The 27,455-nt window shown below is 41.0% G+C and overlaps 1 protein-coding gene across 2 annotated transcripts; it reads left to right on the plus strand.

Annotated features, from left to right (window-relative positions):
* The first annotated feature begins 1,563 nt into the window (after window positions 1-1,563).
* SHISA5 (shisa family member 5) lies at window positions 1,564-23,237 on the plus strand. 2 transcript variants are annotated; one of them, XM_064454198.1, is made up of 6 exons: window positions 1,564-1,679; window positions 3,563-3,731; window positions 4,103-4,177; window positions 16,864-16,979; window positions 18,041-18,259; window positions 20,205-23,237. In XM_064454198.1, exons 1-6 carry the CDS (start codon window positions 1,628-1,630, stop codon window positions 20,282-20,284), a joined length of 711 nt encoding a protein of 236 aa, XP_064310268.1. In that variant the 5' UTR covers window positions 1,564-1,627; the 3' UTR covers window positions 20,285-23,237. The 2 variants fall into 2 exon arrangements, with proteins under 2 accessions (XP_064310268.1, XP_064310269.1); XM_064454199.1 differs by lacking the exons at window positions 1,564-1,679; window positions 3,563-3,731; window positions 4,103-4,177 and adding an exon at window positions 4,835-4,939.
* Window positions 23,238-27,455: the final 4,218 nt, after the last annotated feature.

Raw genomic sequence — 27,455 nt, forward strand, 5'->3', positions numbered from 1 at the left:
TCAGCCTTCTAGCTCTCCGCCAGCTTCCGCAGAGCTGTTCGGCAGTCGCTCCGTAACCAAAGCTGTTCTCCTTCTTGCAGTAGAAAGGCACTTGCTGGTCTCCAACAGAAGGGAAATCCTTGCGGATGATTGCCATTTCCAGGCCCCTTGTTACCCTCCCGTAGAGCACATGTGATTTTTTTGCTCTGGAGGGCATACGGCGGGACTCAAGCCCTCAGTAACAGGTACTGCTCTGACTCTGCTGAGCTCTGTGGAGTAAAGTCCTTCCCAGGCGTTTGCGATCTCTCCTAAAAATGACTTCTTGGCTTATACTGCAAGAAGGAAGCCTTCAGTTGGTACAGTAGCAATCGTGTTGGGGAACAGGACCCAGAACTGGGGAGCGCCCTTAGGCGACTGTATGAACAGAGTCTACAGAAGCTTTCGTGTCACAAATAGGGATGTGACACTGAACTGAACTCTTAAAGAAAAGTAGCTTTGCCACTTTGCCACAATTCTCCCTAACCTAGGCAAGGAGGATAGGAAATTGGTTACAGGCTTGTCCAGAAGGAAACAAAGTTGAAGCGTGTCAAAAGTCGCTGGGACCAGGACAGGTGATTTTGGTGGGCGAGCCATGAGGGCTGCACCGGGTGGGCAGGGGCAGCACCCATTGCCAGGAGATGGCAGCAGCGGCACCAACTGGGCCGTGCAGGCCACACTCCTGGGGACAGGGACAGAGGCCCAGAGACAGAGGGGGTTTGGGGGTGGGTGTGAACTTCCCCCGGGGAAACTGAGCAAGATGTGGTGCCAGCAAGGCACGAAGCAGAGGGCCACGGCGCTGGGCAGCCGGCCCAGGCCAGCCCGCAAGGAGGGATGTCTGGGGAAGGTGCTGCCAACACGCAGGGAGAAGAGAACCCTCCGTGCCCAGCCCCTAATGCTGCCCCTCCAGAAAGGGAGAGGAGGAGGAAGCCGACAAACGAGTGTGGGATATCCCAGTGCAGAGACTAACAGCTCTCTTTGTTGTGCGGGGGGCGGGGTGTGGATCAGGGCCAGCACTTGAGGACGGTGCACGCCTGGTCCTGCAGCAGCGTCCAGGCTGGCTGTAGGGAGTTTGGGCCCACCGTTGCAATCGGGAATGGTCTCGCATGCGGTCGGGCCCAGGGATGCTGGAGCAGCTGCTGCCCTCAGCTCTGGGGAACCACGGGAGGGCCCTGGTGCTGCCTGGCTACCGGTGGTGGGGCTGCTGGTCTCTGGTGCCAGAAGGCCATGGGGCAGCCCCACTGCTGCCTGGCTGGAGGTGCAGCTCTCATCACTCGGTGCTGGCGTGTGACTGCTGTTACAGTGTCTTCTGGGCCGGCGAGGGAGTTTGGGCCCGACGTTGCAATCGGGAATGGTCTCTCGCCCGCTGGGGCCCAGGGTTGGCAAAATACTGCAGAAGAGAGGAGAAATCTCTGCTGTCGCTCGTGGAGCGGAACCACCGCGACTTTTTTGCGATTTCCCGTATATTCTGTGTGCGCAGCGGCACTGCTCGGCTCGCTGGGATCTCTCCCACGGCTCCGCGCGCCGCCCCGCCCCGAGCAGCTCCCCCTCTCGCCGCTGCTCAGGCGTCTCGAGCAGCTGTTGCCCGCCCGGGGGAGAAGCGGTCGTGCCGATGGCGACGTGGCAGGGCGGCCTTGGCCTCCTCTGCCTGCTGCCGGCGGCCGGTGAGCACGGGGCCGCGGTTGAGGCGCGGGGAACTGGTGGAGTCGGCGCCGGCTTCTGCCAGCGGGGTCCCCGAGCCCAGGGTGGTTGGCGGCGTGCGGCGTCCCTTTGTGAGGCGCCTTTGGGGCTCCTGTCGGCCTCTCCCGCAGAGGCCCTCCCGAAACCCCCGGCATGGTGGCGCCCTTGGTTTCGAGCAGAGACCACCTCAGCTCAGTCCCCCCAAGCAGCGATGGACACATCTTGCCAGCGCTGGGCCGAAGACTGCCCATGGGGCCAGGTGTGTGGTTTTGGGGGGCCCCTTAAGACCATGCACCCTGGCCCCATGGTCGGCTCTTGCCCCAGCAAGAGCATGAGATATCTACACCTGTATAGTGCTTCTGGTGCAAAATTGGGCTTGCTGAGAGAAAAATCATGCTGAAAGTGAGGTAGGTTCGTGTTGATACTAGTGTGCATTGTTAGACAGCAGCAATTAGTGCCCCAGCAATGACTGCGTGGACCCACCTAATGAATGCTGTCTAAAGCTAAGGTAATAAAGCTGATAAAGCTAAGGTAAGGCTATTGGCAAGAACCACCCACAAAGTGGGTGCCGGTCGCTGTTCACTAAAATTCTCACCTTTTTACCCCCAACACAGTAAATTTTAGCCTTTTAGGGCAAGATAATATAAATACTTAAGTGAGGATATCACATGAACAGCACTTCTTATATAAACTCATTAGATAATTGAGTTCATACATAGTTATCAGATGCTAACTTTGATAATTGGGATTTTTTTCAGCAGCCCTATCTGTAATATCTTGTTAGTGGGCTTAAAGGATGGAGTGTGTGATCTTCCCCAGCTTTGTCATGTGATGAGAGAAAGCAGATGTGGTCACAGGACGTATTAGAAGAAAAGTGCTCTTGATATTGTATGCATGAGTGGTTCATTTTATCTGATGATCAGATTCTGCACAGACATGCAGTAAGGGTGAATGTCATCTTTAGTGGATCTGCAAGATGGCAATTTGGTCAGAATAGTAAAGGATCACAGTTTGTCTGAGGGCTGAGCTAAAGCATAGGCATAGAAACCAGCTGACTGCAGCATTTATCTCTGAAAACTGTAGTGATACTCTTGCTAACGGTTCTTGGGAAATGCTTTTTGCTTAAGTTTTGAGAAACATTTTTATGTAACAGTGGGAAACTTTTGATGTGCCATTCTTACATTGCAGTCATTCAGGCTTGAGAGGGCAGAGAAAGAGAGAGAGAACAGCCAGTACGTTAAGGAATGTATCAGCCCAGTGCAGTGCTGAAAAGCATGGGATGTGCCCTAAGAAATCCATCCTAGTACATGAACATCACTATTTCCTTTCCATTGTAGCTGGATCAGTTGATGCTTGTAGTGGGAAGATGCCACTTGTCAGATTTTAGTCCTAGGAATCTCTGGTTTATGCCATCTCTGTTTTATGCCATGGATTAACAGGATCAAGGTTTTCCGTGAAGTAAATAAAAGCAATGGGTAGAAACAACCAAGTCATACAGAAATCCAAATCTAGTGAATGTGGTCGTGTTGCATCTCTTGCATTAAGTCAAATATCTAGGAAAATCTAACATTTTCTTCTAAATGGTCATTAACATATCTGGCTAGCTGTGCTGCTCTTTGTATATTTGCATGCAGTTTAGTCCTTTATGTATGTATAAAGAGTTGGGAAGAGCTACTTTATGAAGACGAGATACTTTGTGTGCAAGGAGTAAGTATTTGCCTTTGCTATACTCTAAAGGAAATAGTTGATTTCTAAAACCTAACAAAATATATTTAAATGTTAACCTAGGTGAGATAGTCAGTCTGAGAGAGAGGCTTTATATGATTATTTCTTTAGTTTCTAACTATTGGATTTTAACTTTTTTCAGTTTTGGGTGAGGCTTGTCAGGTATATGTTGATCATCATGGCAAGGCACAACCTGCAAAATCCTGTCTCAACTTTTGCTGTGGAGACTGCATGCATCGATACTGTTGCTCTAATGCGATCTTAAAAATTGATGAAGAACAACAATTTCAGTGTAATCTGCTTGATGGAAGGTATGATGCAAACTGAGTGTATACCGCAGGTTATAATTCTATCATCAAATGACAAAAATACACAGTTTAATTGTTAAAAACTTACAAAGGGCCCTTTGAGCTCTGTACCTGGCCCTGTTGGGGATCAACGTTAATGCATGCAACTTACCTGTACAAGGGGAACCATGAGGTGGACAAATTGACAAATGAACTGGTGGGTGTTTTCTTGAGCATTTTCAAATACTTGTACCCTATTTAATTTTTCTTTGAGGATGACAAAACTAATCTCTTTCTCTTTTTAGTGTACATTACCTTTCATAATCGTTTGGATCTTAGCCAGGTACTTGAATAAGTCATAAATTCCATTTTTGAGATTAATTCTCTTACTACAGGATCTCTGACTCAAGCAACGTAAATCACATGCAGTTTTTTTCGGACCCTGATAATTACCTCCCTTCTGGCCCTGGGTAAGCCATGCAAATTCTCACCTTTTAAAACTAGATTTATTTATACATTCTTCATTGTGTAATCAATACATGCCAACAGAAAATGAAAATAGAAATACCAATTTGTGTGTTAAGGATGCGGAGCACTCAAGCTCATGTATGTGTCAGAATATTTGAAGAAGTAGAGAAATGAGGAAGAGGTTAGATCGTGCTGTTTAGACTATGACGTTCGCTCTATGTACCAGTCCGTAACCTTATTACTGAATGGGAGGTTGTCCTCTAAAGCATTAGCACACTTGCTCTGTGCTCTTTGATACTGAGGGGTGAAGTCTGTGGTGGCTCAGTGACAGAAGCTGCTTTGAAACATCTTGCTTTTTAGCATCTTTTGCACTTAGTTTTTATCAATATTTCTTGTTCTATTTCAGCCTCCGGCAACATAAATTCTTTTAAGTCTGTGCATTATATTGGTGATTACAAGAGTGCTGCTGTAAAACGTTTCTATTTTTCATGGCGTGGAAGAGCACAAAAAGGGTAAATTCTGGGCTAGGAGTATTTGATACCTCTGCGTAAGTTCCCCGGGGTCACAGGGAGCGGGGACTCAAGCTCTGGGCGAGAAGGGGCGGCTCAGCGCTGCCCGGCCCCGCGGAGGGTGCGCGGCACCCCCCGCCCGTGGCTGCGGCCCCTTTAAGGGGGCGGGGCGAGCGGTGTGACGTGCCGTGACGTTGGCCGGGCGGCGGGCGCGTCGCGAGCGGCGGCGGCAGCAGCAGCAGCGGCGAGCATGGGGTAAGCGGGCGTGGCGGGGCAGGAGAGCGCTCGCCATGCCGATGTCAGCTGGCTGGGGCAGGGGCCGGGGCGGGCCTCTTAGCCCAGGGCAACCCCCGCGCGCGGGCTCGGTAGCCCTTAGCACCCGCCGCGGGGAACGGCGCGGCGCGGCGCGGGGCGGGCGGGCGGGCGGGGCTGTGCTCACGTTCTGACGTAGCCGAGCGGAGCACCCGACGTTGTATGACCTGCAGACGCTTCTTTCCGCCTTCTGTGCGCGGCAGGAAGGGAGCCTCGCTGGAGGCGCCCGATGGTAGCGTTGCCGCGGTGTCCGCCAGGACATCGACCTGAAGAGGGTAAATGAATGTCTGGGATCCTTGGTCTCTTTTGACTCATTAGCCTTCCACAAAGAAAGGGTTGACGTAGCAAGTATTTCGGAGGAGGGATGCTCCTTTTCCTCTCCTAGGCTGATGGAGGTTCTTCAAAGGTGGGGTTCATGTACAGCAGGTGTGGGCAATTAGCATTCACTCTTGATGCATTTTTTTAGTAGAAAGATATGAAAAAACCAATTGCCCATCTTTGGGGTAGCAGAGATATTGAATCTGCTGGCATAATAACGGCTAAATATAAAGAAAGTGATAAATATATTTTTTCCATACCAGCAAGCATAGCTATTAAAAAGCACAGAAAATGAAATTATACAGTATTTTAAAAAACAAAACCCAAAAAACCCACGCAGTTGTCAAAGGAACTGTAACCAAGGCCCACAGTCCACAAAGGTGCATTTGTAAATGACCAAAAAAGTTCAGGCAGTAGCAGCTAAGTTGTTTTAATTATCTTTGTTTTCAACTATGGAATGTCTAAAAAGAGAATCATTGATGTCTCACCTTGAGAAAATGGGTTATTAGTGACTTCTCTTTTCAGTTACGTTACAGCTTTGAAAAATTAACGTGTTGTGCAAAGGCCTAGATTTAACATCAAACTTACTTTCTGATTAGGCTATTTTACTAGAAATACCACCCTTGAAAAGCCACTCAGGTGTGAGTACAGAAGAAAACCACACCCAGAACTTTCCAAAGTGACTAATGACTTTGGGTGTCCGACTTAGGGTTTTTCAACATCAGGTATGAAAGCAAGTAGGACTTTCTGTGACTGCAGTCAGTGAACACCAAGTAGGTTTCTGTTTTGTTTCAGGCTTTGCCTAGGTGTTTGTGTGGTGTGTGTTGGGGGTTTTGGTGGTTTGGGTTTTTTGTTTTATTTGTGGTTGGTTTGTTGTTTTTTTTTTTTAAACAAAGCAGTAGGCTGCATTCCTTCTGGAAGAGTTGTCCCTGGTTTCTGCCTGCAAGGTATACTCCATCCTCTTGGTCCATGCCAACTTCTTTTAAAGGACAAGTTTCTTGATGACTGTTTATTTAACTTTACTGTCTGGAGAGGAGGGCTGATGTCAGTTGAGGAAGTTCTTTGTATCCCCCAGCAATAGGAGCATAGTCTTTGAACAGTTTGTAACAGGTGGAGAGGAACAAAGGGCAGCTTCCTTTAGTGCCCTGTTCTTGCTCATGAGTTGCAAATACTACCTTTGACACTGTCCTGCAAAAGGAGGAGGTGATGGTTTCATGGCATTAGGGGTCAGAAAGCATTTAGTTCCTCATTTGGGAGTGTTTCTAAATGGAGTTGCCACTCTGGCACATTGCTCATAAATCCTGGCTTTTTAAGATAATTTTATCTCTCTGAGGGTTTGTCACAAACTGTGTGTGGCCTTGGCACTGGGATGAGTGAGTTGGGGTGTCTGCTCTCCCTGCTTGGAAAAGCTGCCACAAATATGCTCAAATTCTATGGGACAGTGTTAGGGAAAGGTTAGAGGTGGTCTGTATGTTCTTTCTTGTCTTGTCTAGCTTTAGTCTTGTCTTGTCAAGTTTTAGTTTGCTTGTGATTTTGCTTTTTTTGCTGTGTTTATTCTGAGGTCATCTGCAGAAGCACCAGCTTCTTAGTAGGTTTCTTTTTATTAGTATGCTTTAATGTTAATATCTTTCAGTATTTAATGTAGAGTATCAAGTGCTTTGGGCAGCCTAATTAAGTGCAGTTCCCAGTGCAAGCAGTTCATGTCCTATAATCTTTTGCAGATTTTAAAGACAACAAATGACATTCCTTTGAAGTACTTTCAGGTATTTGGAAGCATTGTGCTTCCCAGAACACTGCATTTGGAAGCAAATGTAAGCATTTTAGCAAAAATATGAGAATCATCATTAACGCAGATTCACGCTTTTTCCATTATTGATCGATCTTGAGCTTTTAGGTCAGAGCATAGGCATATGTTTCATACCACTAAACTTGTAAAATTTGCCACCATTTTTCCTTGCACCTAAGATGACCATACCCAATTTCTATAGTTTCTGCTGCTAGTGAACACTTTGTGGCAAGGTTTTACTGCAGGAAGGTGTTTTACTTCCTTCTCCCCCTTTAATTGGATTACTGAATTTTTCCCTGCTTTGCTGTGGTTTCAAAGACGGATTGTGAGAAGTAAGGTTAATTTAGTCATTTTTCCACTTCCATTCTGCAGTACATAATAGTGTTGCAGCAGAGCACTGATTCACTGGAATAGCAGTTCTCATAACTTGCATTAGTAACATGGTTATTTAGCCTTGATATGCCAGTTTTCTGATAGTGACCCTTACTGGAAAAGATTAGATGACTCATATCTACTATTCAACTAATTGTGAAGTATTTGAGTGTTTAAGGAGGCGGAGCAATTCAGAACATCTGTATCAGTTACAGGAGAAAATAATGTAGTTGGAGCAGCTGGTATCAGTCTTTCTAAATGGAAACAAAACTTCAAATTGTCTTAGTACACAGTTAATTGAACTCTGTTTCTGAATTAATATCTGCCTTAAAGTTATAGCAGATTGTGTAACAGATAGGGTAAGGCTTGTGAAAAGGCTGTGCATCCTGATGTGATGAGAAGAGGGAGGCAGAATGACAGTTCCTGGGAAGCCTCAGCCTACAGAGACAGGACAGCCTTGTTAAACTGTGGATGCGCTCATTTGAGTTTTGTCATGGGCTGATCAATGTGTTGTCTTGCGACTTGGTTCTGCTTTTGTGAAATGGAGAAAATCCATGTCATTCTGTCCGCCTGTGATTGAAATGCAGCATCTGCCATAGTCTGCTTCGTGCGTAAGTTGGCAAAAACAGTAGATTTGTAACTGTGGAAGAGGTAATTACCCTAGTTTGCTGACTCTCAATGTAGATGTTTTTAAGCATATGCTTTCTCTATAGGCAAGGTAAAAAATACTATGATGTTGAACTATATCCCATTTTTCCTTCTCCCTATCACTGTCGGGGAGTTCAGTTCACACTTTACTGTGTATTTGGATGCTCCAGCATCTGTAATAGGTTGCCAATGATAAGGAAATAAATTAGTAAGATTATTTATTGGAAAAGGATTTCTAGAAATGTAAGAAGTCTCTAGTTAAGGAGCAGAGGATTTCTCTTCCAGTACTGGTCCTCAGTGTTTTCTGTAATGAGTTAAACTGCATACAGAGCCCTTTCTGTAAAGCTTGCATTCAGACACAGGCTTAATCTCGCCAAGGAACGTACACTTCTTGTCTAGAAACAATTGAGATTTGGATTTGAAGCCATTTAAAAATTGTTCCATGCTTTCAATTTGTAATTGTAACTTGCATTATAGAGCATTTGGTTTTGTGTTTGCTGCATTCTCAGTGAAGAAGCTACTTAAAGCTGATGAAGCAGTTATGACTTGTCATTTATGATTTCTCAGCTGCTTGCTTCAGGCAGTGGGCTTAATGCTTGTGCAGGTTCATTTACTCTGTAACCAAGATGGAAGGAGAGATTGAAAAATGCCATCAAGAGGTAGATGTGCATGGTTGGGTTAGCATGTTCGTCTAACTAGAGAAACCTTTTTCATGGCAAACACCAAGACAAGGTGGCCTAAACATGCAAAAAGACACAGTAAGATTAATCACTTGGATTACATTCAGGAGTTCTTTTTTCTGTGGGTGTGTACTTCATTGACAGTATGTACTTACCAGGGTAGGGTGTTCCCTCTTCTAACTCTGTGGGCTTTGCTGTGCCTCTACAGAGTGTAACTCTGAAAACAGTAAATTTTTAACATACAGGTTAACTCTGCAGAGAGCTTGTCAAAGCAGCTGTGGGCAGGGTAACCCTCAGAGAAGGGTCCTGTAGCCTGAGAAATAGAAAATTCTTCCTTGAAAGCATGGTTAAAAGACCATGATTGTTATTTAGTAAGATTTATGAAAGTTTGAGCATGTGGGTTCCAAAGCTAGCTCCAACTCTGCTGTTTCATGTGATTCCACAAAATAGCCATGGCCTGAGGTATAGCCAGATTTATTTGTGATAGGTTATGTTATAGATGTATTATGGGAGGAGGAAAATAGATGTATTGTTAAGGGAGGAGGAGAATGCCCTAAAATTGCCTAGCCTTTCAAAACTGCAGTTTTAGTGTCTTCTGTGAACGAACAAATTAGTTTAGCTTCAGGAAATTTGCAATTGTGTAAAGATTAGTGTTTTGACAAAGTCAATTTTTATTAAAAACATCTTATTCATTTTTAATGTAATAGTCCTCTCCATTTTTGTTAGAGTGATCTCTGGCTCTCAGGTCCACTGACAGGTAAACTCTAAAAACTCTTTTTTTAAGTTATGGAAGGAACCAGTCATTAAAGTCACTTTTGTGAGTTTTTTTAATGGAGTTCTTGTTAATGATGTATACTGTTTAAAGGAGAAGTAGCAGTGACTGGATGTGACCCCTAGTGCAGAGGTCTGTTCTTATTTGTGCAGGGCTAGATTTTCCTTGATGTTCCTCATTGTGCTGGATGAGTAATACATCTCCGAAAGAGAGGGAGAGTGAGGCAGCATGTCAGTTCATAGTAGTATAGGTTAAGTTACCCAATTTAAACTTTGCTCCTGCCTGAACACAGTGTTTCTAACTTTTATATATGTGATGACTTATGAGTAACATGGGTAGAGGAAAAAGTGTTTCATGTAAGAGCTGGGTTATATGGTAAGCAAAGCTAGTGGGTGTAACGTAGTCTAAACTTCCTTTGATTGCCGTTTCAGTGTGTTTGGCAAGTCATACACTGGGTTGCAATTTGCCAGAATTTTTTTAAAATTTTATTTAAAACTAACTCTTTAGCTAAGTTAGTTTCTAATTAGTTGCTTAAATCTGCTTTCTAGAATTAGTATGATATTGGCAGTAGCAAACGCATAGTGTTGTTTGTGGCAAATTTTCTGTGGTGCTTAATTTTTTTCAGTTAAACTTGTTCTATTAATTCAGCTAACCGTTTCAGAAAAATCCCTCCCATTGCCTTTATGTTGGTCCCAAGTTAGAGGGGAGGTAACATCCTGTATAGCTGAACTGGGACCCTAATAGTAGGAGGGGAACTGACTGATTTTGCCTTAAATATCTGTGCCTGTAATCAATCTACATTCTATTTTTATCACTAAAGGAGCATTTTAAATTTGTCATCTGTAGAAGCAAGTGCTTTGTAGTTTGTTTAAGGACGGGTTTTATGCTGAGGATCCAATGGAATTGTCTGAAACTGTCTTGTGGCCTGCATGAAGCTGCAGTGTTAATTCTTGAACTGTTGATGAAAGTCTGTAATCCTTCTGCATGCAGCTCTGACTTTTCCCCTTCTTACATGCATATTTTTTAATGTGCCAGTTACCTATAGGAGTTATTCTCGAATGTCTACAAAGTGTACAATAGTAGATTTCCTGGGAAACATTAATGGAAAATTGTATTTATGAATTTGTATAAATAGACATATTTAGTGAAAGTGAACTGTTTATAGACCAAGAAGAGATGCTTGCATACATCTTCCATAATAATCTGTTGGGTCCTGGTGTTGGATGCTTGAGTAAACCCACAAAGTTCCCTCCCTGCCACTTCCTCATATAGGCTAAGAACTTGTGTTAAACCTTCTACGTGTTAGCTTGAAATAGTAGAGAAGTTAGTGCCTTTTAAAAATGTAGTAATTAATTTTATTTCCAGAAGGTCTTTGTGTATTATTTGTTATTTTGGGCTTAAAGTAACCCACATCAGCTTCCTTTTTGAACAAATAGAGAAATGACCCATTCAGTACATACTAAGCGAACTTCTTTGCAAAAGACTTGCATTCTTTTGCAGATGCAGGGCTTCTTGGCTTACTATGACATTATTGTTCTTGGTTTAGAATGGGTTCTCATGTCAGAGCTGGTACGGGTTACTGGGCTGTGCCCAATGGCACAGGTTTGTCCTGACTTTGGGGCCATAGCTCAGGGCTGTTTAGACTGCAGGTAAGCAGATGTGTCCCAGGGATTGTTTCAGGGGCCCCCTGCTGTGAACTTTCCTTCTTTTTGGGGATACCCAGAAATAACTGTGGGAAGTGTGAGAAGTTTTAGTGGTTTTCAGTGGCAGTTTATCTGTGTCCACGCTAGAGCAGTTTAGGAGTTTACAGTTAGCGATGACTTGAGCTGGTACCGCACTGATGGGTTAGCCAAAATGAGATGAAACAGTTTTCTTCACATCAAAGAACTGTATGTGGGCAGAACCCTAGGAAGGATGCTCTTAAGTGCTAACTTGAGTTAACATTTTTTTGAAAGACAAGTGCAGACATCGCAGTTCCAGTCCATGCTTCACTGCATTGCATAGCTTATAAGATGACTTGGCAGTTACTCAAATCTGCCACTCTGATGAAACTACCAAGATTTCATAATTTTGAAACCATGCAATTCAATCTGAGTTTTAAGTTACCAGTGGCCCACCACAGGAATCACTGGGCCTTGTTTCTTAGGCACTTCTTGATCATGTAGAGATCTCATTTTAGGGAGGTGGCCCCTGGGTAAAATGGCTGGAGCAGGCCACGGTTGGCACCAGTAATTAGCATGATTGCACCTGAACTATGAGGCATAACTATACAGTGTCTATTTTGTTTGTCCACATGGGCTGAAGCTCCTGTGGGCCAAAACCAGGCTGTGCTAAAATAGGTTGGTCTGTCTATCAAGTGTTTAAGTCATGCTAATGTTTTCCTGTGAGTATTAACTTCACAGAACTTTTTGTGTAATAGTAAATGGGATTTTTTTTGAGTCTCCAGCAAACTCTTATGTTTTGAATATTCATGCTAAAATATGAAATTGAAGAAATGTGTTGTTTGTAAAGTTGTAAAAACTAATCTCTCTGAAAGACTCTTGGGAAGTTATATTGCTTTATATTTTACAAAAATTTTGTCCTTTATTTTCCTGCTAAGCTTTGGAGGCAGTACGTGGCATTGTGTGGCTGTTCCTAAAGTGTTGGGCTTAGGAAAGCATCTTAGTCTGGGGACTTGTTTGTTCATGCCCTATATCTTAGTCAAGGCAAGTCTGGACATTTACCGTTCTGTCACGCTTCTGGGAACTGTATCCTTTTCTGGACCAGTAAAGAATGATATGCATATACTCTTTTTTCTTCTGGGTTTTTTGTTTGGTTGGTTTTTGGTTTTTGTTTGGTTGTGGTTTTTTTTACTTTTAGGAATGGCTTAAACTATCTCCTGAAGTCTTTCCAGACCACCCTGTGTTACAGCTGTAACTCAGCATTTGTAAATGTTTTTTTAAAACCAGTCATGACTTTGAAAAGGTCCCTGCCAACATGTTTCTTGTAGTGTGCAACAAATCCTGGAATAGATTAAAACTTGCGAAATAAATAGGCTGCTTAAACTATTTTTTACAGTACTAGGTGGTCTCGTTTGTTGTTCATTTGAGTATTTTTTTCTTTTTTAAAGACAAAGGTTGCAGTGTGTCCAACTGACATGAATGCATAGATATGCAAAAACTTTCTTTACAGCTGGGCTTACAAACTGTTGCCAACTTAGTGATTCGAACTATTAAGGAGGTTTAAAAATGTTGCTGGAATTGAAACTTTGATATTTTAAAAGGCCTTAGATACACTCAAAGCATTTTTTTTTCCACTCAGCAGTGTTTAAGATTGAGATCTTCGACATGAGCAACTTCCTTGAGAATTAACTTCTACAAATAGTACTAAACAGTATTTAGAACCTGGGTTTTATTCTCAGATTTTAATATGTCCATTGTGTTCCATTCAGTACCAAAAGGGATAAAATGGGCACTAATCACATAATGCCCTTTATGTGAACTAATTATTCAAAATATGTATCAGACAACTTTAAAGGTAAGGTGAGTCTGTGAGGTACACTCATCACACATACAATTTAATGCTTTCCAAAGGTGAGCGAATAGGGGTAGAAGTAGAGTAGGGCAAGGAAGGAGGAAGGTGGTGGTAGGAAAGGACAGGGAGTTGTCCCTTGGTATTTACTTTCCCATGGGTTTTATGAGAAGTTGCAGTTTATCGTTGCTTCAGTAAAGCTGATATTAGGTTTGGGTTTGTTCTCAATTTTGTTTTCTATTAAATTATTGGCAAAAGCTAGCTTTCATGTGAAGAGAAAGAAACAGGAAATGGCAGTGAATGAGCTCAAGCTGTTTATAACAGCGTGCGCTTTATTTAGAGACTGTGGTATATATAATGTGGGAGTCTGGAAACCTGTGTTCAAAGTGTGACCCCAGCAGAGCATTGTGATCTGGTGCTGTGGCACTCTGATTTCTGCACTCTGAAGTTTGTTTGCAGAATGCAGGGGGTAAGGTGTGGTTTTTTGGCTTGGTGGGGGGTTTTTTGGTTTGTTTTTCTTGCCTTGGTGAACCATTCAAGGAAAGGATCTTTAAGCTACTGAAAGAACTAAACCCCTGACAGTCCTTGACTTAGTCCTTACTGTAAGCATCCTTGTTCTCTTGTGGTTTCCTCCCTTGCAAAGATAGTTTCAGGGATTTGAAGAATGCAACTTGGTGCCAGATAGGATTAAAAAAAGATGGTGAATAAGCTCGTAAATTCATTGATAACAGAGACTCAGGACATCAGTGCCAAGATAAGCACTCGAGGAACTAATTTAAATCAGCCCCTTGTGACAGTCCAAGGCTAAAGGACTGAGGATGTAATTTAATGACTATATATGGGCAAAGGAAGCCCAAAGTTCAGCCAGTGGATAGGTGAGGAAGACCATCAGAGACCACTGGAGGACCCCAAAGACCACTAAAAAGACAACTATACATGCAGCTTGAGCTTTTACATACATTAATGAATCCTCGGGAATCTTATGAATATGTATGACTTTATAGCATATAATCTTTGGAAGTTTACCGAATCACTGGAGCACTTATGGTAGGTCAATCCCCAGTGCTGCCCAGCGCTGTAATAAAGGATGCCTGCTTAATAATGACTTTGTTGCTATTGAGTTTTATTTCGGGAACTTTCTGGATACTCTACTTCCTCTTACGGGGAGGTTCAGACTTTGAAGGATAGTGTCCGCGAATTTTTGTATCACTACAATCCCTCATATCTATTCTTTTTTGTTTAGGTATAATGCTAATAGTTGGTTATTAAACTATCATTTAATGTGAATATTTTTTTTTCCAAATACTTTCGGAGTCCTTTTAGACAGATTCATCAAGTGAAAGGCTGGCTTTGCTTTTGTCATCTCTGCTAATGTTGCTTGGTTATAATTGTGTGTAATGGAAATGTTAACTTCCCTAGTGAGAGAGCTTTCTCAGGGTTGATGCAGAAGTGGGAACAAGAACTAGAAAAATGCCGTTGGCACTTGACTAGTAACAGTAGTTAATGTTTGTTTGTCCTGCAGTTTCTAGAGGTATCCATAGTTTGTCACAGGCATTCATGCTGCTTCTTGTGAACATTGCAGTTGAGATGGTTAAGTCTAATGTAGGAACCCACTGTGCACTCTTCTCTTTCTTCTCCGGTGTATATATGAATTTAATAAGCATCTAGTAAGGACCCTGTATTTAAATTCCATAGGTATATCTTAAATCTAATCCATTTCCACATACACAAGTATTCAGCTTGTGCTTTCAAATTGACTTGATGCGTGTTTCCTATTGGCCTCATGGATGGGAGGTAGACTGTGTTTCAGGATGCAGTATCATTGTACGTATTTATCTTTGTCCACCCCCCTGAAATTGCAGTTGTATCTTCCTTCCTATACCAGGCTTGAAAGAAACTAGATTTTTTGGATGGAGATGAGCTGGCTGTGAACTTACTGTGCTGAAGTGAAACTAATGCTCCTGAGGATGGGAGGGGCACTTAAAAGTGGCGTGGTTAGGAATGCATTTGCATGTGCAAGTAAGCATATGAAAAGTGTCCTGTAAAGCTGCAAATTAACGTGACAAAGAACGCATGCATCTTTACATTTTGCAGCTGTGTTGCAATCATCTGTTTGCTTTCCTGGCAGTGTCTGTGACTTCAGGAGGCTGCAGCACTTCCTGCTTCCTGTTTTACATGTAAATGCATAGGTGCAGTGGCTATAGGCTATCCACAGTATTAGATTTAATACTTACTTAAGGAGTAAATCCATAGTGTTATGTCTAGAACCTCACAAAATCAGTGCAGAAGTTAGTTAGATAAAATTGTTGCTCACATTTTTGAGAGAGATTTGACCCGAGCTTTTTCTTCTAGCTGTTGGAGAAACAATAAAATTGATGCAACCTCTTAGGTTCAATTTAAAATGCGTTTTTTCACCTGTTTTGTTTGTCAATGATTCTGTTCAGTGTCCAGCTTACTGAGTGTTAAGTTGCTCTAGAAGACTGAGGTGTGAGGTCTTCCAAATTTGGGTTAGAGATAGTGCTTTGCTTTTTCTTTTTATCAGTGATTTAACCTTCCAGTGTCATAGATACTCAAAAACAATTTTCACATCTGATGGCTGTTTGGTAGCCAAGCAAAAATTGCTGGAGGTTCTGGAGATGTGTCATTTCATTTACAGCTGTTAGGTTTTTTTCCTGCTCAGTTTCCTGTTAGAGTTCTGTAGCCAAAATCTCTACAAAGAAGCAAAAACAGGATAGATATAAAACCAGCTCCCTGCTCATTATTTTAGAGCTTGTTGTTCATTAAAAACTACTTCCTGCAATTGTTTCCAAAACTGATGCATGGTGCCTTTTTAAGAAATAAAAATGCTGGAGTTTTTGGCTTCTATGAAAGAAGGGCTTTACTGATTTCAGATAGTAGGAAACAGATTTTATGAATTACACTTAAAAGGGAATTGTCACTGGGCATTTAATGCTTTACAGTGTTTGGGTTTTTTTTTCTTCCCTGTGTTGTAAACAGAACTGTCGTAAACAGTCACTTCCAGAAGCTTTATGTCTGCCTCCATCATTTGGTACTTATCACAGAGATTAAAGCTGGTGTAATCTTTGGCCTTTCCATACTAGATTTTGGTGTTTTAGGCAGTGTTTCTGTCTCCCATAACGTAGCATGACATACTTGCTGTTGCAGTAAAGGTGGCTGAACTTCAGATCTTCCAAGCCACGTGAAACATGGCTTCTAAAACAACTGTTTAAAAATGCCACAGAACCTGCCAAAAATCTGCGGTGTGGAGATGTCTGCTCAGTACCAAGATTGTCTTGAGATTGGGCCTGGGAGGTCTTACAAATGTGTGAAGAACTTGCTGTCACCCTGAAGTCTGGGGTGCTTCATTTCAGGCATGCCTACCTGTATGTTCAGAGGAGTCAAGTAATGCTTGGAAAATTAAGTCATCAAACTAGTGATTTTGAAACCTTACCACTGTAACCTTTTGGAATGCATAAAGGGACACACAGTTGCACTAAAATAACGAGAATCACCATCATGCTAAAAAGACAGGGACCAAAGACTCACGTTGGCTCTATACATGTACAGGGGCATGCTCCCCTTGATAAGGGTTGGTCAGCTTCCACTGATTTAGCGGACCAGACCTCATGTAACACTGCATTTCACAGTTGTTTCTTATTGAAATGCATGAAGTAGTAACAGATTGGAGGAGGAGCAATGTGTTTGCTACAGAAGGTTAGGCTAAAGAGTGATAAATTTGTGTGAAAGACTCTAATTACTTCTGGTGGTATCTTTCTTACAGTTTTGGAACCCTTGTTGCGATTGGAGTTACTGTTTGTGTGGTGATTGTAATTACTATTGTTCTGTGCCTCACCTGTTCGTGTTGCTGTTTGTATAAAGCATGTCGAAGACCACGACGTAAGTACCTGTATATTCTTTTTCACACCTTTGAACCTAGAAAATTCTGTTCCTATGAAATAATCTTGCCTTACCTGTCTGCTACAAAAGTTGCAATACCTAAACATTAAAAATAAGCATTTAAGCTGCTTAAGAATGTGAAGTTAGAGAGATGTTTTGGAGTATTTTCCAAGCACTTAGAAGTTCTTTTTCCCCAGCCCACCCCCCCAGTGTGTAGATTTGGGAGGGTTTTTTGAGGTGGGGTGTTGGGTGTGGGTTCTGTTTGGTTTTTTTTGTTTGTTTGATTTGTTTAGATAAGCAGGGGATAGAATAAAATTTTAAATTTTAGCCAGTCTCTTAAATATATCTGAAAAATACACCAAAGGCCAAAGACTGCAACAGTGCAGTCTTGAACAAAGTCTATAATTGTAGCATAGAGAGGAAGGAGATCTTGAAAACAAATTATTGGACTTTTTTAGAAAGTGTTACTACTCCCTTATTCCAATAAGAGATATGAACCAATGGTCTAACATTGGTTCCTGCAAAAATCAATGACTTAATGTGTACTTGCCTTTCTAACTTTTATTTAGAGTGACTGTACTACTCACATAGATGTATTAGTGTGTAGACAACATGAAAAAGGAAACTCCTTTGGGCAATCATGGTAGGAAGCTGATAAAGGAGATGTTTATCACCTTAATTCTTTTAACCAGATAACACTTAAAACTGAGCAGTTTTTCCGGTCTCATACCAAACGATAGATAATTTGGCTGCAGGGTTGAGTTCCTGGTGTTCAAAGAGTCTAAGAAAAAAAATTCTTTGTTCTTTGTAGTTGAGAAACAAGGAGATAAGTTGGCTGCTGTCCAAGCATGTGAAGGCTCTCATTACCACTGAGATCAGTGGAAGGATATTTAGAGGCATACATTTCTAAATCTCCTGTGGAACTCAAAGTGAAATTACCCAGATTTTGAAGAAAGAAATATATCTTAAAAGAGGATATGTTTTACATTACTGTTTTTGGCTGTCCCAGGTGATATCCTGGAACCACCTGCACTAACCATGTTCCTTTTGCTTGTTTGTAGCTGTTGTGACCACCACTACTTCCACTACAGTGGTTCACGCTCCCTATCCCCAACAACAGGGAATGCCACCCAACTGCCCGGTAGCCCCATATCAAGGATATCAGCCTGTGGCTATCCAGCCGCAACCAGGAATGCCGGTAGCACCATACCCTGCACAGTATCCTCCCCCTTACCCCATGCAGCCATCAGGACCCCCAGCTTATCATGAAACAGTGGCAGGTAAGGCAATGCTCAGTGTTTCTTCATCTCTTAAATAGCTAAAGAGACAGTTGCATTGGAACCAATCTTGTATTACTTACATTTATTATTTTCTATGACTATAGTAATAAATATTAAAAAAAAGTATAAAACTGAAATGATGGTGGATGCTGTAATTTACCCTTGCTGAAGTTTCTATGTTAAGCATCGCATGAGGCGATGTAGCTGGAGCTGTATTGGCAAAGTTTGGTGATATGTGGGACTATCGGTTGATCCAGTAGAATGTTTACTAATTCACTTGAAATTTCATATTAAAATCAAAGTCCAGTTAACATATATATATAATAGTTGGGTGTTTCTACATACCCTTTCTAATCTAATATTTGCTAGATGTTTTAATTTATACACAGATGGCATTTTCTAGTAGTTTGTCGCTATCGTAATAGATTAACAAGTCTGATCAACTTCAGACAAGTTTGCCAATGACTAGCAGTTAGAATTATCGGCATCTTTTTTTCTTCTGCTTTCCTTCTTTCATAGCATGGTTTTCATGCAGCTTTATTGCTGCAATTACTAATTTCTGCTTCTGCTGGTAACAGTTGTTCTCTGAACAGTTGGCTCCTGGCTGTTCATAGAGGCCAAAACTAGGCTGTTACCTGTTGTAGGATTTTCAAGCCCTCTTACAAACCACACTGCTCATCCTTCTAAGTAACAAGAAAGGTGTAGTTCTGAATAGTAGATAATGCCCTTATTAGAAAGTAACTCTTTCATGACAACTCAGATAAAAACGCTCTGTTCATGGTTTTAAGGATTTGTAAACCAGTTAGAAATTGTACATTAACAATGTGCAAACAAGCCCCACGTCAGCAGGCCTGCCAAGTCAGTGGTTTTACACCTTATTTTTGTGTTGTAAACTCTGAAGAAGCTGTGGGTTTTATGGGGTTACCCCAAAGTGCTTTGGCTTCATCTTTATCATGTGAGGGAGCCAATGAACTAGTCATTTTGCTTCCCTTACTCTCTGATTTCTCAAACTGTTGCTGGTTGGTTAGTTCCTAAAGTAATTTTTGGGGGGGGGAAATCTTGAAGCATTTTCTACGTTGCCAGCTGAGAAAGCCTGAAAGCGAGAGATCTTTCCTTTATTTCTCTTGTCTGCTAATGTAGGGGCAATCTCTTAATTAGGTCACATGCAAGGAGAGAATACCTGCTCTGTCACACATAGGCCAAACCCACTCACTTTACAAGATCAACAAAAGATAACCAGGCTTACACATTCCAGGGATCTGATCAAGTGCTGCATTATTTCAACTAACTTGTTCTATTGACAGACTGGAAAATTAAGATGCCACTTGAGAGCAGCTTGTCTCAGAATAATAGAAAGTAGGGATACATTCTGAGTGATATACATCTAGTATATAAATCACACTCTTTAATGTGATCAGTAGTGGTGGGATACTTCTTTCCCTTTTATTGTAATTTTTTTGTTAACTCTGTGACACTTAAACAGGAAAGTGTTTTCCCTGGAGGAATCCTAAGATGCTTTCTCCAGTCCTTTTTCTCTTGCCCAGTGGTTGGTTTTCACTTCTCTGCATACTATTAGATATATCCAGTTGTTTGTGCATCTCTGACTTCCGCTGGCTGGTTTTTTGGACCAGATCAGTTCCTTTTTTTTTTTTTTTTCAGACTATGTTCTCTCCTGAAGGCTAACCATGTGCTTGTGGTTGCCATAATACACATGTACACTCAAGCATCAAAAAAAAAAAAAGGCACAAGAATAAAGGTTTTTGTGATATTACTTTTAAAACGCAGATGCTTTTCTGAGTTAGCACAAACTGTGCTCAAGTCCAATTAAGACGCTAGAGAATTTGAACCTCTTAATCCTGTGCTCAAAACCGAAGTTGCCATTATAGATGTAGAATTCGGAATGTAAGTTCTACAAATCTGTTTTTTCTTGTGTTTTGCTTTGCAGCTGGTGCCGGAGCACCTTACCCAATCAGCCAGCCCCCTTACAACCCTGCTTATATGGATCCTCAGAAGCCCACCTATTGAAAAGATCTACTATGCTTCTGCATACAAAATTTTTTCAATAATTTGTGCTGTTTACACCGTGCAACTGTCGTATATTTTTCCAGAGGACACCAGTCTTTTAAGTAAAGTGAAAGTTAATTCAGTATCTTTTTAAGTGGTTGGAGAATGAGGAAGGAGTATTTTTCTTGCAGAAGTTGTTAATTTATACCTCAAGCAAATACATTTATTTTGTTCTGTATACAAGAAAAGCATGAAGGAGTACTTCAGAAATAAGAACCACAATAACATATGCTGTGCAATAATTTTGAAAGGAATGGTCTAATATGAGCATTATCAAACACCCAAAGCTGTAGCAATCTTTTGCACAGTATTAAAACATAAAAAACTTAATCTCTAAGAAACTACCTGTTATGTGTTATGTTCTGCCTGTTTTGAAGCTATTATTGTCAGGTAAGCTACAATGTAATGCCTTTCATTTACTATTCAAAAGGGAATTTTCCTTTTTTTGACACATTTGCCTTCAGTAAGGGGTAGCAAACCACATTTAATTGTCTTTGGACTAGTTGCATTTTTCTGTGCTAAGCAGCATGAGTTGATAATTTCCTTGTTTTCTTTCCCGATTTTAAGGCTTAAAAACTGTGCCTTCACTGGATGTTTTCTCGGGCCATTTTAATTTATAGCTAGACATTAACAACAAAACCAAACTTTCTGCTACTTAGAACAAATAGATCAAAAGCTGAAAACCTGGGAGTTCTTAATTTAAAAAATTACTGGACAAGTATTTGTTGTCCAAGTATTTTTGGACAAGCTTACTTAAGTCATATGTTGTTGATGAGTGTGGAAGAAAAATTAGCACCTTAAGCAGAAGTACCTGCTAGTGTTCAGTCCAGCCTCAGTATAGGGAAGGAATTGATTTTGCAGGAGAGATAGTATTGTCAGAAATAGATTGGGGTTTTTAAATGCTTAGGGTTTGCCACTGTCTAATGGGAACTGTAGACTGCAGGAACTTAGGAATGATAGATTTTTATAAACTCAGTCTGCATGTGAATAATAATATGCAGGGGGGATAAGAAATCCCAGCTGAACACACAGTAGAGATTAAACCTCCTTTTTGTCTTCAACGTTCCCATAAAGCTGTGCAGAGAACAAGAAGTCAGGGAAAGGAGGAGTGGTAGGATTTGGTCACAGCAAGGTGATGTATTTTCAAGAAGGTAGTGCTTGCAGTCATGAAACATCTTGAGACACATCCTTATGACTGATAGCTGTGTTTGCAAGGCTCTATACACTTTATATCAATCAAATGAATAATGATTTTTAGTGTCCTCTACAATTCTATCTTTTCTAACATTGAAACACAATTTTTTTTATACCGTAGTAGAGTTATCTAGTGTGTTGTATGTATCACTGTGACATAATTAGTGAAATAGTTTTGACATATCTCATACACTGATTTTACTTTTTTTAGAGAGGCCATTAAGCCATTTGCCCTGCAATTATATACTTGTGGTGTATTACTGTTTGAAAAACATTGATGGTGTCATTGTTTTACCTCATATGATGGATGGAAACTGCTGCTGTCAAAGGCAGCCTTATTTCTCTTCCTGATTTTTGAGTCTATTTCTAGGTTATTCCAACTATTTTTTTCAAGAAAGTCTTAAGGGCATTTCAGAAGAAATTTGTAGAAATGTTTTAGCATTGGGATTCATGACAACCTATGTCCCTCTGTTACACCTCTCTAAGAAGTTAATAACATGAAATAGTGTCAGGAGGCACTCACGGAGCGTGCATGCCCTATATCTGTCTGTCTGTCCTCTTTCCTGCCTTGTAAGCAGAGAAATTGAGCAATGCTTCGTTATGGTTAGGAGTTATGTGAGAACAACTGAAAACGGACAGTGCTTCCTGTATGGAGGATGAAGTGTTTCCCTAGAAATCTCAATATATTTTTTTAATGTGTGGGAGGCCACTGAATATTCTCTTACTATAGATCCTACCCCTGCATGTTTGTTCATGTAGAAGGAGGGCAGAGACTATTCCAGCACCTTTGTTAGCCAGCTGCCTGGATGGATTCTGGCCAGTGAGATGCAGCCAGTGAGCACAGCTGCCACGCAGCTCTCAGAGCGCAGGTACAGCATTCTAGTAGTGGGCTTCATGAGGTTGTTACTCTGCACCGCTCTTATCTTCCTCCATCTGATGTGACAAAACATACAGTTTGTGGCAGTGTTAGCAGGGTTATGTTTTGGTTATGAAAGGAAAATCTGCAACTTCATGAGAAGTTAGCTCAGTCATCTGCCATAACCTGTAAAGAAAAGATAGTAGGAAAGCAAAGTGACAACAATAATAGAGGTCCCCAAATCTGAAGTTTTGTTCTAGATGTTGAACAGACCAAATTGCCCTGAAAACCACTGTGGGTGGTTTTGCACCACCAGCGGTGGGAGGAGATAAGGGATAGGGTTAAGGAGCCTGAAAATTTATACCTTTCCTTCAGTGAATATATGCTAATCATAATTATATGCAAGTGAAGAGATGAATCATTAATATGCAAGGAACTACTTTAGTAGTAGTATTACTACTTCAGTTACAAAATTCATTGAAAGAAAAGAAAAATGTCCACTTCATAATTGGGGCACTTAAACACACTAACAATAAGATCTGATTATTATCACTAACAATAAGGTATAGGACCAAATTTTATTTAGTTGTGGCCATGCAACCAGGGGGAATGGAGTTAAAATTTTAAATGTTGAAAAGGTATATGTTAATTTTTTTAAATTCTGTAAGTGCCTTTGTTTCAGAAATGTTTTGTGAATTTAATCACAGTAGTATATTCTGTTGTCTGAATTTACTAGATAATCGTTGTTGATTTTATTGCATACTGTAACCTAGCTTTGTATGTTGTTTGTAGTTTAAATGTAAGTATTCAAAAGAAATGGCATAAACTCTATGCACCTTTGTAATAAATGCAGTGTTTGAAGTATATTCTATAAATTTTCTTACACTCCTGAATAATACTTAATTGAGGCTATCTGCAAAGCTACATTTTCTATTGTTTGACAGCTAGTGTTACCAAGTGTACTTTAAGTCACCTTGTATCACAAATATCACTTTTGGTAGCGGAGACTGAAGCCTAGTCACAGGTCAAAACATAAAGCAAGGACAAAATAAACTCCTGGATTATATTCTGACAGTACGTTTCAAAGCCAATCTGAAAGGACTACTTTTAAGACCTTGTCTAGCCTAAGGAGTAAATTAAATGCATGAAATTTGAATGCATTAGCTAACGAATCCCAAGATATTCGAAAGGTCTAGTGTAGACAAGATAGTAGACTTCAAAGTAATTACAATTTGAAGGTTAATGTCTTCTCAACACATATTTTGGCTTGTGTGTTGAATATCATGCCTCATTTATCAACTTGACCAATATGTGTAAGTGATGCTTTCTACTCTGTGTGAAAACATTTTTGCTAGTGTTTTTGTGTACTTTCAATAGTTTTGAAAAAAAAAAAAGCTTTTGAAAGGTTGTATTTGTGCCCCAAATTAGTCTTGGAAATATTTTCTTTGAGCAGGTCGAGAATGCTTTTTATAAGATACCAAGTAGTACTGAATTGGTTGAGGGTATTTAGTATATAATCACTATTACCTTGAATTGCCAGCTAAGTTTCCAATGTAGGATTTAAAAGAAAAGGGAGGGGGGAGACACACACAAACAAAACCACTCACCCACCCAACTTGTTCTGAAAGAGTTATTTATCATGGAATAATCTCAGGTAGTTTTTATAATGTTACACTTTGAATTTGTTGGAGTTTCAGCTGCAGGCTGATAATGTGTTGCAGGTGAAATGTAGATAACTTCAGTTCCAATTTTATTTCACACTTTTTCAACAGAATTTCTGTTAGTTAACTGGGGACAGCAGACAAAACATATGCTCCTAAAAACCTAAATCTAGAAAACAAATATAATTTGGGGGCTAGAAATTACACCAGGAAATTCCAGAGTTATTTCTGATGTTTTTGTTGCCACTACTTAGTTCACCTCTTTCTTTTCCCATGACTTTTTAGCAGGTGCATCTGTGCAATATGGCTGAATTTTGGAAGTGACATGCAGAGAAGCCACCTCCTGTTCAGAGAAGAGCTGTGTGCCTTCCCTTCTCTCTGTGCACAGGTCTGAGGAACAGGAACTAGTGTGTTGTTTAAAACCTTCAAATTTCCTTTAACAAGTACATAGGGTTTCAAAGACAGAAATAGCAATGTTATCAGTTGAGCAGCTATTCAGAGCACTGTTTCACTTAAAAGTTTTAGGACTAAAACTTTAAAGATCAGTCCAAGGTGAATTCTATGTACCTGCTTGCCAGGGACAAGGTGCCCATCACATGGTTAGCTGTTTACAGCTAAACTTTGTACTGAACGTGGTGGCCTTCACTCCTGGAAGCATCTTGAAAAACTTCAGCCACTGTGGGTTTATAGGCCTTTATAAAACTCCCAGACCACCTTTTCTTATCAGTCTGCTAAATTACAGTCAATGATGTGTAGTTTTTAACAATTTACACTGTAAATATAAGCTTGCTCTTACATTCACAGCAGATCAGAACTGCAGCATTTGACCTTAATATAACAATAAATAATAAATATTACTGACTGTAACATAAAAACCATGATTCAACGGTTAAAATAACTTACTCTTCTCATAGTTTAACATAGGCTAAACTTCCTTAAGCAGTAGTTCATGCTAGTGGGATTAATATGAATAAAAACAACTCAGGTCAGATGTGGCATACTTCATTATGAGGTATCTTGTCTTCACCTATTACAACTTGGTTTATAAAAATGTGTTTTGAGGCCTGACATGACACAAAACAGTTGTTTGTCTTTGATTGGGGGCTGGACTAGACCTCAACTCGTCAGTGGTTCTGAGAGTTGTAGTTAGTCAATGAAGCACTATTTGCTTGACCTCTGCACATAGCTTTAGTAGAAATAAACTGATGTGTGTTTGAATCCATGCCGTAACTCAGGTCTTTGAATCGCCACAGGAAGATGCTTAACAATGCAATGATACCTCCTCCTGCGCTGCAACTGTTCAAGGGTTAGTGTCAGTAGATCTTAAAATATGAGACACCAAGGCTGCCATCCTTCTTTTTGCATAAAGTTGCCCAAGTAATGGGTAAACTAGTAGAGGTGATTGCTTTCTTTGTCCAGCTCCTGCCTAGCTTTAGTCTTGTCTGCTCAGTACAGTTCACTGAGGAGGAAAAAGCCAGCTGTATTTGGTGCAGCTTTCAGCAAAGGGGAAACTCTAGTTGCCTTCTCCATGGGCAAGAAAACAGATGGGTGGCTGCGGCTGCCTGAGGAATGCGATCATCATGTATAGAACATGACTAGTAGTTCTGTTGTTGCTCAATACTTCATTATTCAGTCCTGTGACTGTGCTTGATGCCAGAGTAAATTCCTTTTCTCAGTTAATACAGAAGCAGAACTTATCTATGTGTAGGGAAAATGCAAACTGGCCTTTAAAAAATAGATGCTATGCTGTGTATTCTTCAGGGATTGTCTGATGGGAACAGCCCGAGTTCTGTCATTTTCAGGTCACGAAGATAGTAAACCAGTAGCCCCATAATCTGTAAAAATGCTTGTTTTTTTCAGGGGATGATCAGATGTTGCATACATGAGTACATCTCTTTAATCCCAAGAAAAAAATCCTAAGAGAATGTAAAAAGGGAAGAATTGCTGATGGTCAGTACAATCTTGCAATAATCCTGACAAAAGATCGGTCACTGTAAATGATTTAAGAAATAATGGATTATGGCAGTTCTGTAAGTACACTTATGTCTGACTTCTCTCTTTAGAAGTACAGCCTCATTTTTTTTCCTTAGGAGTGTGAACTTCTCAGTTACAGAAAATGCCTTTGTTTTTAAAAGCTATGTTTTAATTTTGTAATACCATGGTGGTGTTATTTCTGCCAGTGAAGGTGTAGGGTTTGGGGTTTGTTTGTATGCAGCCTGGGCTACACCACTTCAACGTCAAAAGTGGAAAGAAAGCAATTAGGGTGTTGTCTGTTAGAGTGGGGGATGGGATGGGATGCAGTGCCAGAAGGGGTTAGGGGTATTTTCCTAGCATTTTTTCTTCCACAGATAACACTTCTGTTTACATTAAGTTTAGTAATACACTTCTCCCTTTCACCAAGTTGCTGTGCACATGCCCTTTAGATGAGGCCAGGAATTTTTTAAACTAGTTTTTGTAACAGGATTGCTTCATCAATTTGGGATTCTTAACTGGTTTTCATCCAAACTCCTCTTAACAGTTTGTTTGGGTGAGCAGACCAAAGCAGGGGTTTAAATGCCTCATATCTCTATAAACTCAAATTATACTTAATTAGGTGGCCAGAACAGCATAGAGCAGTTGAAAAGTGATGGTAGGTCATCGCATTTTGGGATAGTGACTATCACATCTCTGTTAGGACAGCTCTAAATCTGCCACTCACAGCAGGCTAACTGCCAGATTCTGCTTTACCACTGCTCATAGGGCTATTTCAATGTTTAATTTTTTGGTTTTGAGTAAGGAAGGGGCTTTTAAATGACATTCTCAAGCTCCTTCCTCTAATCCTAAAGGCAGGAAGTGCTGTGTTGGTTGTCTGTGTGCGGTTCATTCGTTTTTTTAAAAGTGGACAACTCAAATGGTTTTGTCACGCTGAAGCTTCTGTGGCATGTCTTGTCCAGTGCCCTGGTGGCAGTTACCATGTAAGCACCCACAGATGGCTTTCCCATTATGTGCCTGCGCATCCTTTCTTGCTGCATTTAGGCAGGAAAATGGCAGTTCTCCAGATGCTGCAGGGGTCTTGAAACTTGTTACTGAGAGGAGCAGCTGGCAGCATGTGTTTTACAGGAATGAAAAGGCCTGGTGGAGCTCTGCCAGCTGTTGCTCAAAGAGGGAAGAGGCTTATCCCTAGGCTGTGTTGTGGGAGGAAGGAGTGAAGCTTTGTACCTAGGGGCTTTAGCCCTCGGGAGATGCTGGATTATTACACTTGTTATTCCTGCATAGCAGTTTCTGGGAAAGTTCTCTTCAAAAGTAAAAGCCAGGTCAACAGCTTATTCACCACACTGGAGTGGGGCTCTTTGCCCAGGCACACCAGGGCAGGACACAGCCTTTTTGGGTTATGAACAGAGAACTGGATGTTTCCTTATTTTCTAATGGCTTCCTTCCCACT

The sequence above is a fragment of the Phalacrocorax carbo genome, chromosome 6 (genome assembly GCF_963921805.1).
Source record: "Phalacrocorax carbo chromosome 6, bPhaCar2.1, whole genome shotgun sequence".
Lineage (NCBI taxonomy): Eukaryota > Metazoa > Chordata > Aves > Suliformes > Phalacrocoracidae > Phalacrocorax > Phalacrocorax carbo.